General features: G+C 36.2%; 1 protein-coding gene across 13 annotated transcripts in view; it reads left to right on the top strand.

The window, feature by feature from the left end:
• Window positions 1-16847, top strand: part of PARD3 (par-3 family cell polarity regulator) — a 652430-nt gene that overhangs the window by 370868 nt on the left and 264715 nt on the right. For 7 of the 13 annotated variants that reach the window (XM_007471329.1, XM_007471327.1, XM_007471326.1 and 4 more), the window contains 4 exons: window positions 550-929; window positions 4582-4721; window positions 7342-7470; window positions 9836-9874. In XM_007471329.1, the coding sequence (XP_007471391.1) occupies window positions 550-929; window positions 4582-4721; window positions 7342-7470; window positions 9836-9874 (688 nt within the window). The remainder of the gene's footprint in view (window positions 1-549; window positions 930-4581; window positions 4722-7341; window positions 7471-9835; window positions 9875-16847) is intronic. The other 6 variants (XM_007471333.1, XM_007471331.1, XM_007471328.1 and 3 more) reach the window with 1 other exon arrangement.

Below are 16847 nucleotides of genomic sequence, written 5' to 3'. Positions count from 1 at the left end.
CATTCCTGAGATTTTTGCGTGCACAAACTGGGATTAACTTTTCTGATAAATAATGGATAGTCACTTTCTAAAGTTTTCTAAGTATACTTATAAATATATTTTTTTAAAAACTCGACTGGTCTCCTTGTAAGGAGATACTGTATGATTTTTAAAAGTCGTATTGGATAATGTTGTAGAGAGAAGGTTATATTTAATTTCTCTTAATATTGAAATGATAATACCTGTTGTGCTTAAAACTGCAGTATGATTGAATGATTTACAGTGGAGGGTATTTTGTGGAGGGCATACCAAAACACTGGTATTTTGCCTGTAGTTGTACATAACCTTGTCATTTTTATCTAGAGAATGAGAAATTTATATTTGGAGACACAGCCCTGCTGCTATCAGAGCTTGCAAACCCGATTGATAAATGTGTTATGAGAATTTTGTTTTCAGTTTCAACAAAGTCTGTCCGTCCTTGTTGCTTAATGAGTATACTTAATTAAGCTCATAACATCTTCGAGTCTGCCAGTCTTCATTTGCTAAGTTTCCATTCTTTCTCAAACCCAGAGCACAACATATGTTTCGCCAAGCCATGCGGACATCCATCATTTGGTTCCATGTGGTTCCCGCAGCAAATAAAGAGCAGTACGAACAACTGTCCCAAAGCGAGAGGAACAATTACTATTCGAGCCGCTTCAGCCCCGACAGCCAGCATGTGGATCACAGGAGTGTGAACAGTGCAGGGCCGCAGGCTCTGCCGAGGGTGCCCCGGCCGAACCCCCTGCCCGAGCACGCAGACCCTCACCCCCGACTCCTACCTCAGAGCGCACAGCCCTCGGGAAAGCCTCCCGCTGCTCCGGGCCCAGCCGTACACCACGTGTTCAGTCCCAGCAGTGGTTACAACACCAAAAAAGTAGGCAAGAAGCTTAACATCCAGCTTAAGAAAGGTATGACCTGTCTTCCCGTTTTTCACGGAATTTATTTTCAAAATCAACCAACTAACCCAAAGCATCCTGAGTCTTATCTCATTATTAAGAACTGATACAGGGCTTCCCTGGTGGCGCAGTGGTTGAGAGTCCGCCTGCCGATGCAGGGGACACGGGTTCGTGCCCCGGTCCGGGAAGATCCCACATGCCGCGGAGCAGCTGGGCCCGTGAGCCATGGCCGCTGAGCCTGCGTGTCCGGAGCCTGTGCTCCGCAACGGGAGAGGCCACAACAGTGAGAGGCCCACGTACTGCAAAAAATAAAAAAATAAAAAAAAAACAAAAGAACTGATACATCTTTGTAAAAAAGCATTTACAGTTGTATATTTTTTTATGCTTTTCAGATGCACTTTCCTGTGTAAAAATTAACACGTAGAAGATCAGAGGATAGGCCTTAGACGTTACGTTTCTATGAAAAAAGTAGCAGCTACGACTGCCATAAAATTTTTGGCAACATAGGAAATGGGTTTCAGGATGTTACCATCAAACCCAAAGCAACAGGGAGGCTCTGACTGTTTTGAGTGCCCCACTTGATGTCCACATACAGCCCCCCCTAGAGGACGTTAGAAGTCCTTCCTCCAGTTCAGCCCGTCCTTTGGTGACAGGAAGGGAATTGACTCCTTTGAAGCTGTTGGTGGTTCCCTGTGAAATGCTGAGAAGCAAGGCCACTGACCCCTTGTCTCCTGCTCTTCCAGAATATCACATTCTTCCCTTCCTCAAGGTGACAAGGGGAATCGGAATGGGCCTTGCTAATACTTTATTACCTCTGCCTTACATCAGTGTGTTTATTTAAGGATCCCCCACCCTTAGACGGTGCATCCTTGTGTACAGGAGGCATTCATTTCTGTGCTGGCATCCCTGATGACTCAGGTCAGGCTCCTAGGCTTGACTTTCTCATTCCCAGTCACCGTCCCCTCCAGGCACTGAGATATACTTTTGCTATTATCATCTCTTTTAGCTGAGCATTTTTATATATATATTTTTAAATCATGTCCTTGAAATTGGTGTCATTATAAAGAATATTTCTCCTTTTATGAGCTCAACCAACTACAGATAGTTGGAAATGAACCCAAGAGAGGCTGAGTGATTTCCTCAAGTCATGTGGCCACCAGCAGCAGATTCTTACTGGAAGCTTTTCTGTGTCCTGACGTTGAGACCGTTCTTCTTTCCATTCGGGGTAGAGCTTACAACTCTGTAAACTCTGAGATTCCTATTTCCTTTCTAAATCATACTCTTTCATTGACCTTTATGTGAACCACAAATGCCTTCTTTCTGGTTACTGGCTGTTTAAGCTCCAGATACTTGGTTGACCTGATCAGGAATTGACAACCTCACTCCACTTTTGAAACCGCTTACAGATACAAAATCACATCAGCTTAAACCCCTTTTAGCCCTGTTAATGCATAAGTGAGAGGAATATCAGATTCTCTTTCTTCCTTTTTCTACACTCAAATGAAAGGACATGGTTTTTAAGCAAAAGCATATCAAGAAACACAAAGAGAGTTGTATAAAACATAAAATTCTGCTTGGGATCTTTCAAAAAAGGAAGACTATTTTCCATTGTCATAAAGATTTTAGTTCATAAATAGCTTTGCCTTTTTACTCTGATATAGGCGTATTCGTTGTTTAATTACAGTTTTCCATACAATTACTATATGTTAACACCTTATGATGTAATATGAACTTTTTAAATGAAGTGAAATTTTATTTGCCATTAAAAGAATCACTCTTTTGAATGCAGAAATCAATAGTTTTATTTTGGTAGCATTTAAAAATATATGATTACATGTTACAGAAGTTAACTTAGAAAGATTATGCTCAATCAACATAAAAATAGAAATAATAGTTTTCTTTTAAACATTTTTCTGACCTTGAGTTACATAACTGATACAGAGCGTCATGGATCTGTCCTGATTTTAATTTATTAACTATGAGAATGTATGGCAAAAGGTGGAAACTGCCTGTGCTTTCTGCCAGTGCTTACAAATATCAAAAAAATAATGTTCACTATAAATAAAAGTGACAAAGAATGCTCATTGTCTGTGATTAGTACTAAATACAGATGTTTTAATGATTGTATGAAAGTTTTCATTGTAGTTAACAGGCAATGTTTTTCCAGCTATTATTGTTACATTTAACATTTCTTAATGAAATACATCAAAAATGGGGCTTCCCTGGTGGCGCAGTGGTTGAGAGTCCGCCTGCCGATGCAGGGGACACGAGTTCGTGCCCCGGTCTGGGAAGATCCCACATGCCGCGGAGCAGCTGGGCCCGTGAGCCATGGCCGCTGAGCCTGCACGTCCGGAGCCTGTGCTCCGCAACGGGAGAGGCCACAACAGTGAGAGGCCCGCATACCGGAAAAAAAAAAAAAAAAAAAACATAAAAAATGTAGGGTTTGTCAGTGTTAAACTTTAAATTCAGTTCAAAGCGAACTGACACGATTTGAATGACAGAAGCTCTTCATAAACTGAGGTCAAAGCTAAGGACTAAGAAAGCCTTTGTTATAATGATTCTTTGGCATAATTTTGGAACTATGTCACATAACATGTCGAAATAGAAGAGCCCCTATGTACCTGCTTCCGTAATTATGATTTCTTAATATTTATTGTCATTGTGGCATTCTCAAATACCCTGCTCTTTGGTAGAAATTAGCTTTTTAATAAAGTCAGAGGAGCAGGTCAGTGATCTATTTCAGTCAGTGCAAAGTGTTTTGTTGGCTTTGCTAAATGAAAATTGATATCTATTTATCTTTCTTGGAAAGGTCATTGCCTGAACTTTTGGCGTACAGATTTAGGGGTTATTGCTGATAATTTAATAGTGTTTTGTCTCATATAACAATCAGTCTTTGTAGTTCGTAGAAATTAATATTGCGAAAGGAGAATAATTTAGAATTCTTCCTTAATAAATGTTATTGCAAGTCATTAGAGTTTCATGAAAGCAGAGAAACATATGGAAAAGTCCCAGCAGAATAAGTAGGAGAATTTCATATAGACAATATGCCATTCAAGTCTTCACAGAAGACTTAAGAAATTAACAGCCCAGGCACATTAAAGTGATTTCAGACTTGAAGTAAATGAATGTTTTGTTTGAATTTGAGAATATTTGCAGTAGGTTTTTGTTACATGTACTGTGTTTTCATCATTTCTACTTTGTTTCTTCTTTAACCCACATTTTTATTCATGTTTATTTGCCCATATTTGTTTACTTAGAGATTCATACCCTGTTTTTTAGCGAGTGCTGCATCAAATTAATGAATTCTGTAGATTTTTCACCTTTACATATCTCTTTATTCTTCCTTTATTGAGCAAGTATTTAGACAAATTTAAAAACATTCAGCAGGCATGTTTGTATATTATTTTCATCTGTCTGACTAGGTTCCCGTTTTTTCTTAGACTAATGAATTTTGATATATATACCATTTAAACCTTCCATAATTTAGTCTATGTTGAAAAATCTTACAACTTTTAAAGTATTAAATGTGTAGGTCAGTGTGAAAGTTAACAAAATGTCAAGTTGAGGTAGAGAATAACAACAGATCCTTCATGTATGATATACTTGTGAAATTCAAGATATCTCATTTTGTTTACCTCTTTTTTTTTTTCTGTTATATATTCAGGTACAGAAGGTTTGGGATTCAGCATCACTTCCCGGGATGTGACAATAGGTGGCTCAGCTCCAATTTATGTGAAAAACATCCTCCCACGAGGGGCTGCCATCCAAGATGGCCGACTGAAGGCGGGAGATAGACTCATAGAGGTGAGTGGCTTCGGATTTTCCATAATTCTTGAAAAGTTCCATTTTCAAGGGTCAGAGTCTTTTTAACATTTTCATAAAATAGGAAATGACATTATATAATTTAGCAGAAGTATGCATCCTAAAACATTGTATTTCCGCTTCACTTTTACATATCTCTGTGTTATTTGATGAGAAATGTCTTTTCATTTAGTTTACTCATAAATTTTTAGTTACTTGGACATTTGGTTTATGAGATAACATAACATTTGCCATTATGTAAGTACAGTGTCTGTTAGGTTATATTTCTGGATGACTTTAAATTTATGTCTGGCAGTATAGAAATGTTATCTCCTCTGGAATCAGAGCAGAGACAAATGAAGTAAATGAAAACAGTGTGTCTTGATGAGAAGAACAAGGAAGTTTGGAAATGTCAGCGTGGAGAATGAATTGAGACATAAAAATCAAATGTCAGGGAAAAAAAGAAATAGTCTTTCAAAATTTCCTTTCTGTACTTCATGGGTTTCATTCGGTTCATTGGTCTTTGAAGCTATCTTTGACATACATAAAGATACATAATTTCTTATGTATGAAGTTTGTGTGAATGTTGTGCATGTAGAAATAAAGGGGAGAAAGATGGAGAAAGAGGATACTTTGTTAGTGGTTTTTCTAGTGTTTTTGTTAGAAAACATAGTCTGTGTTTTTAGCGGCAGGCACTGTGTTTCATAATTATTAACTAGCATTTAAGTACTAGTGTTAAATATATTGAATGGATAAACAACAAGGTCCTCCTGTACAGCACAGAGAACTATATTCAGTATCCCATGGTAAACCATAATGGAAAAGAATATTTAAACAAAGAATGTATGTGTATGTATAACTGAATTGTTTGGCTGTACAGCAGAAATTTACACAACATTGTAAATCAACTATACTTAAGAAAAAAAAAACAAGTACTAATGTTAAAGTAAATTTTTATGACATTATCCTTTTCTCTTAACTTGTAGTTTCGTATGTAGTTTTGAACTCTCCAGCTCCAACTCTTATTCTAAAGATTTCTTGAAAAGCAACGGAGCAAAGGAATAGCTTCCAGATTTTTACCTGTGTCTACATTTTGGGCCTAGATTCCTTCCTCTTTCCTCTTTGTCTTGTTTGCGTGACACCATGTTTTAAAGGGAGAGCGATAGAGGCCCAGTAAAAGGGGGAAGGTTTAAGTACAAATCGTGTTTAGGGTATTGTTTCCAGAAAGGGCCTCTTGTCCTCGGGCTGCAAGTGGGATACTGTTAGTCCCCATTTGTAGTTGTAGCTTGTTTCATTCAGGAAGTGTATCAGCTTATTTTTGCCTCTAAATCCTAAAAAAGTCTGTCCCCTTCCTCCCCATCTGTCCCTGCAGGGCCCCCTCCCTTCTTCCTTGCTAAAGGTAATCGCTTTATTTTTGTGTCTCCCTTTCATCATGTAATTACTTTACCTGTGACACATTACAGAGGCTTTTGCTTTTCTTTTTGAGGAATGGAAGGGTCTGCATCTGTATCTCTTCAGAATTAGGCTTTATCTTCTGTAGCTTCAGGCGTATTTTAAACCTACCTCTCTAGTATCCTTGGTTGTATTTCTACAATATCAGCGGTTGTGTGGGCAAAAAGGTTTTCTCAGTATCTGGATATTTGCAAGCCTATATTTAAATCAAGTATCAAGTGACTAATTTTTAAAAATTATCTAGAACATTTCTTTGAACCTATTATTACTGACCTATTTCCTACAATCCCTTGACAGTAATGCATTGAGCTATATAAGAAGGTTTTCAGTGGGGGAAAGGTTCCAGAACATTAAAACTCCAGGAAAGTTTTTGATATTACAATTTAAATGATATATTTAATTGCTTTAGACAAATGCTATTTCTGTCTAAAGAGAGTAATATAGAATACTTTGAAAAAGAAATTTCCACTCTCATTTCTGTTAAATATGTGGTGCTTGCTGATCATATTCTACTTTCTACAAAAAATGATGAGATTCCCCAGGAAGTGGTATTTTCTCCTTTTTTTTTTTTTTTTTTTTTTTCTGGTAAGATTTTTTTTCTTAAAACATTGAAAAATCTTGAAGTGAAATCCTGCAAGCCCTCCAAAAATATTATTTAGTAGAGATTCTTCTTCAGTGTTTGCTTTTTAGGAATTAAAAAGTTATCATCCTAATTTTCTGTAAAATTTCAGTGAAAGCTAAAATGTTTTTACCAGAATATTTTTAGTGTGTTTTTACTATCTTCTGCAAGGGTGGCATCTTTTTATTTTGGTGTAAGGAAATCTGTGATGCACAAGGGCATCAAGATATCCCAGTTCAAAGCCAGGAAGTTTTGTGTTAACTTGGCGTTGTAGATATATTTGTATCTCTGGTTACTTGTTAACGCACTAGTGGCTGTGCTTTTGGTTTATTGATAAGACCTGAAGGGTTGACTGCTTCCTGCCTCACCTCTAGGTAACTGGTCTGCATTTCTTTATTAGCCCCAGCAGCCTGGTGGTTATCAGATCAGGGCAAAATGTAACACGCAGTGAGCCATGTTCCATGGCAGACATGATCAGCCCTAGAATGTGCGTCTCATCTCTTGTTAGCTGTTTGCCCAGTATCGCAGCTGAAAACTTTTTGTCTGTTTTAGGTAAATGGAGTTGATCTAGCAGGCAAATCCCAGGAGGAAGTTGTTTCCCTGTTGAGAAGCACCAAGATGGAGGGGACCGTGAGCCTTCTGGTCTTTCGCCAAGAAGATGCCTTCCACCCAAGGGAACTGGTGTGTAAATTCAGAGCAGATGAAAGGTTTCTGATGCACATGAGGCAGGGATCTGGGCTAGCGACCTGCTGGCCAGTGTTTATTAAGAGATTTTCCAAGCAGTTTCTATATTTTATGTATCTTTCAGCCTTATCATAATACAAGCATTCCTTCCTCATATTTCTTCCTTTTTGGAAACAGATATCCACAATGTTGAGTGCAAGAGTATTTGAAAATCAGATTGCAGGGACGTTTTCTAGGACAGCAAATGTTTATTACTAGACGCTTTTAGATGGACTGATTGAATACAGAGATGTCGATTATTCCATAACTGTCACTTCAGAGGCTGTTGTTGAAAGCTTGCCATCTTCTCCACTACATATGACAAATTTTCATATTTCAAGTTTTCATGGTACGTGTAGCTAAGCCAAATAAAGATGCTTGCTTACTGCTGTATGAAAAAGAGGACCTTAATTAAATACTCTTATTGAAAGTAAAAAGACCTGAGTTGCAATAAGCCCCAGGGCCATTAATTCCTAACATAGACATTATTTAGAATGACATAAATGAAATGAAAAGGCATTTGTTTGCAAACTATTTATTTCACTTTTTATACATATGTCAGTGCATCTAAATATTAGATAGGGGTATTTATATAGTATTTGTGTGAATGAAATCTGTATATTAAATTGACATAGTTCTTAATGTTTTTCTGTAAAAAGTGGTAGGTTTCATTTATGTGTAGAAATAATATAATTGGAGGAATCACCTTTATCTTTTGTTTTGATGTGGTAGGAAAATTGTTTTACTTCAAGTACAAGTGGTATTTTAAATATTTCAAAACAGATTCTAGTTGGGTCATTTTAGGACATTTGACCTGTCTTTCAGATAGCTTTTAGCTTTATCTAAACAATAATGAATCCGTATATACTAGAGTGGTTTTAGCGACGCAGTAGGTTTTAGGGACGCAGTTCCCAAATTTGTCCAATTGCCCTAATTCTCTTAGGCTAATCCTTAAGTATGGATGTGTCATGGTTAATAAAAATTTCCTTTTATTATAAAACAGATAGATTTTAGTCTTGGGAATATCCCATCTCTTGGTTACACACACACACTGACAATTTACCATGATTTCATGGAAGTTTCAGATTGTGATAGGGCTGAAAACTGAACACTTGTGTTTTAAGTAGATTTTGAGAAATGATGAAAACTTCTTTATTTCTATTTAGAAATGTTTAATGCATTATTTCTCAATTTAAATTTGGTTTTCCATTTTCCCCCCACTGTTATCCAATTCTGTGCTTTAAATGCCACCTGATCCTAAATCTGGAGTTGTCTCTATTAAATTGTAAATGAGCAGTTAAAAAAAATTTTTAAAAAAACACGAAGCTTTAGATGGCGATAAAGCTTTAGTCCTTCCTCAGTGTATCTGAGCCTGGGTGATAGTTGGCATTATTAGGTTGCCAAAGCTTAAACACTGCTCTTACAGCCGTTCCCGAGTTAGTGCCAGCACAGACCAGCTTAAGGTTATTCAGGTTCTTCTGGTCCAATTTTGATCTTCCAGGCTTCTGTTTTCCCCTTCTGCTGCCTCCTTTTTTTTTTTTCCTCTTGGTTATTTAATTTATTGCTTGTGAGCTTTTCATTAAGGAGTGAGCCAGTAGGCCGTCAGTTTATTCACGTTGCAGCTGCTATTCAAGGTTTAAAAGAAAGAAAATTCTGAAAACTTAAAGGAGTGCATTGAAAATGATCTTTCAATCCAATTAACAGAGCTCTTTTCCTCTGTTTGGGGTGTCTGTGTTTAAATTCTGTGTCTAAAACAAAATACTTTTATCAATAGGTGCCCTTTATTTTTTTATAAGTCAACCTTGTAACTATCTATTAATTAAAACAACTCTGTAGTACATTAAAAAAAATCACATTTATAACCTGTGTAATATTGTAAAGTATAATGCTTGTGGTTCAGACTGTTATTATCTGGTCTAGCTCTCAAATTACAATATACCTTATAATTTAGACTTAGTTGGGAAAATTAGAAAACAAAATTAGAAACAGTGCCAGGAATAGAAAAGCAGTTTCGTGAGATTTGTTTTCCTCCAAATAATAAATTCATGATATACTGTGAATGAGCAAATAAAAATTTACATCTAGAACAATTTTTAATTTTAAACAACCCCGCCCACACACATACACACACATAAGATAATATAACCACATCAGTGAAAGTTTGCAAGACAGAGTAATATATCAGCCATAACATAATCACCCTCCATATATTTTGTAGATTTTAAGAACAAACAATTTTTCCTTGAGAGTAAAGCTTTGTGTCCCTGTGTGTTGAAGATGGCTTTGGTCAGTCTGTATTTATGTTTTTCTTCAATTCTTCTAGAATGCAGAGCCAAGCCAGATGCAGATTCCAAAAGAAACGGTAAGAGCTTTGTCTTTTGCAGGATGCAGAGATGTTGGAAAGATAAATTGAACTAACTTCTTACTAATTAATTATGAAGTTATTTGTCCTCTCTCTTCTTGGCTCATAATAGATCCTAATATACAAAGATTTATTAAATCCCAAAGTGGTCTTACCTTAAGTGACTTATTGCTACTACCCCAAATAAAGAATATTTTGTGATTATTTTTGATCAGACAGGGATAAAAAAGAGAAATTAAAGACTTTCCTATTCACCTGCATATTAAGAGGGAGCAAAATTGGTGAGTGACTTACTGCTACTACCCCAAATGAAGAATATTTTGTGATTATTTTTAATCAGACAGGGATAGAAAGGAGACATTAAAGACCTGCATATTAAGAGGGAGCAAAACTGGTGAGCTTAGTAGTTTAACATCTATCTATCTATCTATCTATATAGACTTCATGAGTTGTGAAGTGCTATAAGTGGCTACAAAAATGAAAAAAGAAAACAATTCAGGCATAGAAAAAATAGGGAGGGCTAAAAGTACAATAAAAATGTATCATAAACACGAAAAATAAGTATCAGCAATTAGACTAAACATATTGTCATAATAACTTATATTTAATAAGTTATTTATTATCAATTATTATAGTGTATTTTAAGGGGCTAATTCTCCTAACCGAAGTAAGTTTTCACAGCTTAGATTAAAAAGCAAAAAATAGGTGTTTAGAAGATAAATCCTAACACAGGCTGAAAATAAAGGAATAAGTTGAGTACTAACAGGTGGTACTAACATAATGAAAGTAAGGATTTTGCCATATCAGTCTCTGAACTTATCTTCTTTTTTGTGTGGGTGCATTGCATGGGGAAAAAAGAGAGGGTGTTTTATATTGACACATGATATCATCCAGTAGAAATTCCAACAGTCAGGATCTTTTATATATTAAACAGCACAGCACAAACACATGTCATTCCCAAACCTTTGTGAGTAAAATGAAAGTTTAGCAAAACCATACCCATGGTGGGTGATGCTAATACATATTTTTCCAAAATTTGGCATGTTAGACAGATAAAGTAAGAATATGAAGAAATTGAATAACATAATTAACACTAATAATAGCATTACATAATTTAATTTTTCTTGACACATTCATAACCAGACAACTTTGAACCTAATAAACAAACAAAATGTTATTTTCAAATATTCCATCATACAAAAATGGATGAATAATCAGACCTCAGAGGAAAATCAGTAAACAACCTTGAGAACATTACACATTCATAAGTACAGGTTGTAGGAAATTCACAGCCTTCATTTTTACCCATTAAATCAATAGGTCTGTGATAGTTCATCAGAATCACAATAGTATTTGTGTGTGTGTGTGTGTGTGTGTGTGTGTGTGTGTGTGTGTGTGTGGTGTGATGGCAGGTATGTTGAGAGGTGAGGGGAAATTGGACAAGTTGATTCTGAAGAGTCAAATGGGGCACAAGAATGATTTATTTTAAAAGACAATAATGATAGCAAAATGTACTTTAAAGCTAAAATACTTAGCCTGATATTGTTATAGGAACAGACAAGTAGATCACTGAAGCACATTGATGATGTAAGCAGTCCCAGTGTTTACATGAGTGTGCACGTTTGTTAAAGGAGACATTTCAAAATAGCGGTAAAGAGTGGTTTGTTTAGTGTTTAGAACAATTGGCCATTCACTTTAAAAAGTTAGGTTCCTTTTTCTCACCATACACCAAAATAAATCCCAGCGAATTATGAAATTAAACCTAAAAACATACCAAAAAGTATTGAGAAAATATGTGAAAAAATTTTCTGTTAACTTTGGAAAGTAAATGCTCGTCCCAGCATGACAAAGCCAAATGTCCTACGAGAGTAGATTGATAGATTTGTTTATATATATTAAAAACCTTTCAGAGCAATAACCACACCATGAAAGAGTTGCAAGATAAATGCTAAAGGCATTTTGCAACATGATCCTTGGCTGAAGAACCACTCTTTGGTGTTTGGAATCTTAATATCATAGAACTTTTTTGGAAAAGCGAATGACTTCCCACATAAACTGTATCTGTTTATGCCTTAGATGATCTGAGTTGGGAAATGATGATATAAGCAGTAAAGATAGGTGTATTCTCTCAAAACATGTAGTCCGTCCTTGTGAGGAGATTGAGGATTAGCTCTGAAGTTTTCAGTCACTAACGGGAAGAAACAGCTTTGGCTTTAAATGTGGTATATTCCGTTGAGAATGTCTAGGTTTCTTCTACTGCACTCCTCACCCACAAGCTTTCTGTGTTCTTGACAGCGTGCCAGAGCAAATGACAATTCAGTCACCTTAACAAAAGAGATGATATATGTGTATGTGTGTCTGACTTGCAATTACAAATGGGAATTTTTTTTCTGATAAGAGTTTTCCAAGCTAAGTTCAAGAAAGTACAGTTTTTTTGTTTGTTTGTTTTTGTTTTTGTCTAAATGTTTTCTTTTCGGTTTCTTGTTCTTTCTTTTCTCTCTCACATCTGGGCCTCTCTTTCTGCTCCTGCTAGGTGATACCATTTTGGGCTGTTAAAGGCTTCATGTTAAAATTATAATTTAAAAATTGAATTCCAGGATCTCTGCTTCTCTTTGTCTTTTGATGGCAAATCATTAAATTTATTCAATTCTCCGATACTACGTAAACTTCCCGTGATTTTAAGCGCTTTGAGAATGGAATGTCCTCAAGCTCAATTAGTTTGTTAGTTGATTATCACAATGACTCCCAGAACTGATTAAGTCCGAGAAATTTTAAAAAAGGTCATTTAGGTAGATGAGTAGGGCTGTACCAATAGTTGGTAGACCTTTTAAATATCTGAGATGCAGGTTTCTTGTACATCTTCTAAATATTGTATTAATTAGTGAGAGTGGGCAACTAGAAACCCTACTGAGTTTTAGGTTATCTGTCCATTCAGAATTGGACAAAAAGCTGAATTATTTAGCAGAGGCTCAAGCTCACTTATTCCATGTCCTGAGCAAACTCCTTTGCCTTTGAAAAGTTCATTCACTTGATAGTTTATTCCTGTGGATGTCCAGGTTGGACAAGACAATACATGGGTGTATTAGTCAGGGTTCTCCAGAGAAACAGGATCAATGGGATGCGTAGATATATAGACAGAGGATTATTCTAAGGAATTGGTTTGTGTGATTATAAAGGCTGGAAAGTCCAAATCTGCAGTGTGGGCCAGCAGGGAAAGACCTAGCAGAGTCCATGGTGCCGATGAAGTCCAAACGCAGTCTGCCGGAGGATTCCCCCTTGCTCAGGAAGACCTGTCTTTCTGTTCTGTTTTCTGATTGGATGAGGCCCAGTCACATTGTGGAGGGCAATCTGTTTTATTCAGAGTTCACAAATGTAAATGGTAATCTCATCCAAAAACACTTTCCAAGTGGACACAAAAGTAACCATCACAGTGAACTAGTGAATTTACCTACAGGCTATCAGGCCTTGACTTACCAAAGTGCCAGTTTCTTCTTTGGGCTTCAAAGAACTATGCAAACCTGCTTAGGAAGGCCCCAAGAACTTTTTGGTAAGATCCATGTAAGAATATAATTGTACGTAAAACATATTCAGAGCTACTGGATAGAAGTAGGGCTTTAGAAAATAATAGTGTTCACAGATGATACTAGACCATACGGATAAGCCATAAAATATGCTTAAATGTCAAGAACTCAGCATTCATTCTAAGAGTTAGTGAGATCTCCCTGTAGAAACTGCAAGGATACATTGAGGAGATTTGGGGACCCTCCCTGAAGATCAGGAAGCATCTTGATAAGCTAACTTCAGACAGGTTATAATCTTGATTTGGAAATTTAATGAGCTAGTCAATAAGCATGGTCATAGACTTTTTAAACTAATGGTTGTGGTATAGCAAGTAAAGCCTACCATGTTGACCCCACTGTAAATTAAGAAAACAGTTGAAGGAATTAAGAAAACAGTCCCATTTACAGTAGCATCAAGAAGAATAAAATACTTAGGAATAAATTTAACAAAGGAGATAAAAGACCTGCACACTGAATGCTGTAAGACACTGATGAAAGAAATTGAAAAAGACAAAAGTAAATGGAAATATATTCCATACTCACAGATTGGAAGAATTAATATTGTTAAAATGTCCATATTACCCAAAGCCATCTACAGATTCAGTGCAATCCCTGACAAAATGCTGATGGCATTTTTCACAGAAATAGGAAAAAAAAATCCCTAAAATTCTCTGAAACCATATTGAATCTATTGGATCTCTAATAGCCAAAACAATCTTAAGAAAGAACAAAACTTGGAGGCATCACAATTCCTGATTTGTCTGTATTACAAAGCTATAGTAATCAAAACAGTTTGATACTGGCATAAAAACAGACATATAGAACAGAATAGAGAGCCCAGAAATAAACCCACACATATATGGTTAATTGATTTATGACAGAGAAGCCAAGAATATGCAATGGGGAAAGGGTAGTCTCTTCAATAAATGGTGATGGGAAGACTGGACTGTCACATGAAAAAGAATGAAGCTGGTCTTCTATTGTACACCGTGTACAAAAACCAACTCAAAATGGATTAAAGATTTGAATGTAAGACCCCAAACCATAAAACTCCTAGAAGAAAACATATGGGGTAAGCACATTGACATTGGTCTTGGTGATGAATTTTTGGACTTGACACCAAAAGTAAAAATAAACAAATTAGACTACGTCAAATATAAAGACTTCTGCACAGCAAAGGAAATCAATGAAATGAAAAGACAACCTCTGGAATAGTAGAACATATTTACAAATCATATATCTGATAATGGATTAATATCCAAAACATATAAAGAGCTCACAACTCAATAGCAAAAAGATAAACAATCTGATTAGAAAATGGGCAGAAGAACTGAATAGACATTTTTGCAAAGAAGACACACTGATGGCCAACGGGTACATTAAAAGGTGCTCAACATCACTAATCCGCAGAGAAATGTAAATCAAAACCACAATGAGATATCACCTCACATCTATTAGAATGGTCATCAGAAGGACAGGAGATAACAAGTTGTGAGGATGTGGAGAAAAGGGAACCCTTGTGTGCTATTTGTGGGAATGTAAGTTGGTACAGCCACTGTGGAAAACAGTGTGGAGTTATCTCAAAAAATTAAAGATAGTGCTCGCTTCGGCAGCACATATACTAAAATTGGAACAATACAGAGAAGATTAGCGTGGCCCCTGCACAAGGATGACACGCAGATTTGTGAAGCATTCCATATTTTTCAAAAAAAAAAATTAAAGATAAAACTACCATATGATCTAGCAATGCCACTTCTGTGTATTTATTCAGAGGAAAAGAAATCTGGATCTTGAAGAGATATCTGCGCTCCTGTGTTCATTGCAGCACTTTTTACAATAACCAAGATGTGGAAACAACCTAAATGTCCACCAGTGGATGAATGGATAAAGATGTGTGTGTGTGTGTGTGTGTGTGTGTGTGTGTGTGTGTGTGTGTGTGTGTGTGTGTGTGTGTGTGTGTGTGTGTGTACACACACACACACATACATGTTATATGTATACATATATATATATATTGTATCACTTATATGTGGAATCTAAAAAAGCCAAACTCACAGAAACAGAGACAAGAATGGTGGTAGCGAGGACCAGGAGAGTGAGGGGAAAAAGGAGATGTTGGGATTTCCCTGGTGGCGCAGTGGTTAAGAATCCGCCTGCCAGTGCAGGGGACATAGGTTCGAGCCCTGCATGGTCTGGGAAGATCTCATATGCCACGGAGCAACTAAGCCTGTGCGCCACAACTACTGAGCCTGTGCTCTGGAGCCCACGAGCCACAACTATTGAGCCCACGTGCCTACAGCCCATGCTCCGCAATAAGAGAAGCCACTGCAATGAGAAGCCCGTGCACCACAACGAAGGGTAGCCCCTGCTCACCACAACTAGAGAAAGCCTGCGTGCAGCAAGGAAGACCCAACACAGCCAAAAATAAAATATAAATAAATAAATGTATTACAGAAAAAGATGTTGGTCAAAGAGTATAAACTTCTAGATATAAGATGAGTAAGTTCTAATGTAGAGCATGGTGATTATAGTTAATAATACTGTGTTATATACTCAAAAGTTGTTAGGAGAGTAGATCTTAAATGTTCTTGCCACAGAAAAGAAATGGTAATTTTGTGGTGTGATGGAGGTGTATTAGCTAAGCTGTGATGGTAATCATTTTGCAATATATAAATGTACCAAATCAACACTCTGTGCACCCTAAATTTACAGTGTTATATGTCAAATATACCTCAACAAAGCTGGGAAAAATAGTCAAATCAGACAAAGCAAATAGGGAGCCCCAAATGGGGGACTGAATTATGGGTTGTTACATCTTCATCCAAAACTTTGTGTAAGTTATTTGGGTTAAACTGATCATCAGACAGTTCTTTAGGCCTATAATGTAAATTAATTTCAATATCCGAGGTAACACAGATGAAAGAGTACAAAATTCTCTAATTTGAGTTTTTGTTGAAGATTTATACTGTCACACACTAATCATATGCTGACCTTAATAGTTTGGTTTTGAGCATCAAATGTTGCTATTATCACAAAGAATTTTATAAAATGTGTTCTGTTTCTAGTGCTTTAAATATTCAAACTTATTTTAAAGTCATGATTAAATGAAATACTTTTCAATTCAAATGACTCAAACTTAGTTTAAAACAATCTTATTCCAAGATTGGGATAGAGTAATATTTTCATGATCTTACAAGAATAGTAATGATTTTGTATAGTGAATCTCAGTCAGTTTTTAGGGGATTCATTTGAAATTCCCTACTTCTTCTATAGTAAGTTAAGGATTTCCTAATGTTTGGTGTATTTTCCTTTGGGGAACATATCTTAGTTATTTTTTATTGTCCTCCTTTTGTTGTATAGTGGTAAAAATTAATATCTTTAAAATTTATTCTATGATTTTTTTTTGTTATTGA

Source organism: Lipotes vexillifer, unplaced genomic scaffold (assembly GCF_000442215.2).
Source record: "Lipotes vexillifer unplaced genomic scaffold, Lipotes_vexillifer_v1.1 scaffold1049, whole genome shotgun sequence".
Lineage (NCBI taxonomy): Eukaryota > Metazoa > Chordata > Mammalia > Artiodactyla > Lipotidae > Lipotes > Lipotes vexillifer.
Note: the sequence above shows the minus strand (reverse complement) of the source record. Positions and strands in the feature narration are given on the sequence as shown.